This window comes from Emiliania huxleyi (genome assembly GCF_000372725.1).
Source record: "Emiliania huxleyi CCMP1516 chromosome Unknown EMIHUscaffold_182, whole genome shotgun sequence".
Classification (NCBI taxonomy): Eukaryota; Haptophyta; order Isochrysidales; family Noelaerhabdaceae; genus Emiliania; species Emiliania huxleyi.
This window is the reverse complement of record NW_005200763.1, coordinates 265,606-268,531: the sequence shown is the minus strand read 5'-3', so window position 1 is coordinate 268,531 and position 2,926 is coordinate 265,606. Positions and strand designations below refer to the sequence as shown.

General features: G+C 67.5%; 1 protein-coding gene across 1 annotated transcript; it reads left to right on the top strand.

The window, feature by feature from the left end:
• The first annotated feature begins 13 nt into the window (after positions 1–13).
• On the top strand, positions 14–1,702 carry EMIHUDRAFT_456496 (hypothetical protein). Its single transcript, XM_005783122.1, has 4 exons — positions 14–86; positions 167–210; positions 287–800; positions 873–1,702. The coding sequence occupies exons 2-4, from the start codon at positions 194–196 to the stop codon at positions 1,548–1,550; spliced, it is 1,209 nt and encodes a 402-aa protein (XP_005783179.1). The 5' UTR covers positions 14–86; positions 167–193; the 3' UTR covers positions 1,551–1,702.
• The last annotated feature ends 1,224 nt before the right edge of the window (positions 1,703–2,926 follow it).

Genomic DNA, 2,926 nt, shown 5'->3' with positions numbered 1-2,926 from the left:
CCCTCTGCCTCGAGGCCACCGCCTGCGCGGCGCTCGAGCAGGGCGTGCCGCCTTCCTCAACCGTGCTCGCGCTCAACGGCATCGACGTGCGCACACCCGGCCCAGGGAGGAGGGGTCGGTCTGGGTTGCACATCGCGTGTAGATCTCGAGCCTTGCTCGGGTGTAGGTGAGCGGCCTCACTGCGGAGGAGCTGATGCTCGTGCTCCAGAGGCGTGCCCGCACTCTCTGCTACGCGAGTGCTCGCCCTTCCCCACCAAGCTCCAGCTCACCAGACCCGTCTCCTTAGGTCCGCGCGGCCGCTCTCGCTGACGGTGCAGCCTCCACCGAGCGGCTTCGTCGACGCGGCGGAGGGTGCTGCGAAGGAGGGAGCGACGGTCGAGGCGGTGCAGGCAGAGGAGGCGGCGGAGGCGGCGGAAGCGGAGACGCCAGGCGCCGCCGCCGCTGCGGGTGACGCGGCGGGCGAGGCGGCGGCGGGCGAGGGCTTCGCGGTGCTGGTCGAGCTCGCGAGTAACGTCGCGCACACCACGAAGGCGAGCCAGAGCAACGAGGGCGACCGCAGCGAGGGCTTCGCGGTGCTGGTCGAGCTCGCGAGTAACGTCGCGCACACCACGAAGGCGAGCCAGAGCAACGAGGGCGACCGCAGCACCGCGAACGGGCAGGGAAGTTCCGGCCCGGGTGAAACGGCAGGCGACCCCACCATCACCGACAAGGCCAAGGCGGCCAAGGCGGCCAAGGCGGCGGCGCTGCGGGCGGAGCTCGAGTCGCTCGAGGCAAAACTGGCGGCAATGGCGACGCGACCGGCGGAGCCTCCGCCGGCGGACGAAAGCGCCTTAAAGAATGCCTCGTGACTCAGGAATGGCTGGTGAGAGTAGGCTGCGCCGCCGGGCCGCGCGCCGCCCGGTCCGGCTCCCGAGGCGAGGGTGGGGAAGGAGCCCCTGGCATTGCTCGTCGAGCAGCCGCTGGCGCGGTCCAGCGAGAGCCCCGCGACCGGGGCAGAGGAGGAGGCGGCAGAGAGGCAGGAGGAGCAGGCAGCTTCTCTCAAGGAGCCAGCAGCGCGTGTGGCGGCGCCCCAGGTTTCCCCCATCGGGAATGGCGCCGCCAGCCCCGCCAGCCCTGCCAGCCTCGCTACCCCTGCCAGCACCCCAGCCCTGTTAGGATCAGGGCTGGATACAACCCCTGCCCGCGGTGCGGACACCGACGTGCACCTAAGCCAGGACTGGCCGGCGCCGCCGCCGGAGGAGATCGACGTGAGCGATGCGGGTGCGATGCCGGAGGAGCTCGCCGGCTCGGACGAGCCAGAGGAACTGGCGGGCTCAGATGATTCTGAGGAGGCGCCGCTGGCTCCGCCCGAAGCGCCACCACCACCACCACCAGCAGCGCCGCCGCCGCCCCAGCCAGAGGCGCCGCCGCCTCCGCCAGCCCCGCCAGTCGCCGCGCCGGCGCCGGCGCCCGCGTCTGCGCCCGCACCGCCGTCGCCGAGCGCTCTGGCCGCCGCGGCGGGCGAGGGCGGCGTCGCTTCCCCGGAACACGAGTCTGACACACCCGTCTAGTGTGTGCCCGGGCACAGAGAGATTCGTGTCACGAGTCAGAGAGGCTCAGAGCGGAGCCCTACTGCTACTCTATAATCCTCCGTACGCGTGTAGAGCCGTAGCCCCGAGTCTACTGTTACGTGTTAGCTGCCGTGCCATTCTGGCTAGTTCCAATTCACTCTGACACGCTCATCTTGAAAACGCGTCCAACGGAGCTCCGTGTTGCTCCCAGCGCCCTCCCCCGCGCTTCCTGCGGCCATGGCCGATGATACTAGTATGAGAGGTCATCTGGCTACCGCGAGCGCGACTCAACTCGCCGACGTCGTCCGATGATTGTGCCTCAAAGTCAGCCTTCGGAGGCTATCGTGGGGTCGAGCCGGCAGTAGCCGTGACATGTGGTTCCACCACCCCTCGTAGGCTTTGCCTCTGACCGCCACCGTTCCCAGGCTGCCTAATGGGATGGAAAGGAAGGCTGGGCGAGCGTATAGAAGCGTGATCGACCTCGTCGTGGCAACCTGCACGGCAGCGCTGGTAGGCGCGATGAGCGTCGTGCCACCTGACCCAAGACGGGTCGCAGGCGCCGTACCGAGCGTGTCGAGACCGTGTCCTGATGTGATCTGCACGGGTGAGTCACGTCGGCGTCAAAGAAGCGACGTGCGACCTGTCAGAGCTTGATCTCCGATCTCAGCGGCGTCGAGTCGTCTCCGGCGGCGACAATTTTGTCCCTCCCCAGGACGCGCAGAGGTGCAGCTGCGACCCCACCTAGTCCGTCAGGGACAGTCGTCCTCCCCTTCTCGGCCGGGCAACTAGGTCATTGAGGCCCCCCCCGGGGAAGAGACCGAACGGCCGGCCGACACTCTCGGCCATTCCAACGGCCAGGCCGCTCGCTTAAGGCTGATTGGCTAGACGAGCGGCCTACCTCCAACGGGGCAGTCTGCTCACGCGTGGAACCTGCCCGCCTCCGTGGGAGGTGGTTTGGCGCCGACAGACAGTGGAGGTCTAAGCCGAACCCGCCGGGCCGCTGGCGGGGTGACGGTAGACCACCACTGCAGACAGCCCTTCCCGACGGGGACGCCATCACCCTCGCCCAGGGATCTACAACGCTGTCTCAAGGTCCGACTAGGTTCGGCACCGGGCACCGCCTCGGTATACAAAATGCGCCTGCGGGCGGACCCTCACAGATCACAGATCATTTTTTTCGGGACGTCGTAACCCACCGGGCGTAGACTTGGACTTGGAGCACTTGGAGTGCTGTCATCAACCGCACATCTAGGGCCGGGAAGCTAAGAAGCACACCCAGTGGGTTGGATGATTGGTATCGGGTTGTGGGCAATAAAGCCTACCTACTCTCAAATAATATTCCCGCGCGGAACAACAAGGGCGACCATTAGGGTCCT

Bases quoted from the DNA above. Each gene is read 5' to 3' on its own strand.
- EMIHUDRAFT_456496 (XM_005783122.1), top strand. The intron at 801-872 runs GCGGAGCCTCCG...TGGTGAGAGTAG, and splicing joins CGGCAATGGCGACGCGACCG to GCTGCGCCGCCGGGCCGCGC.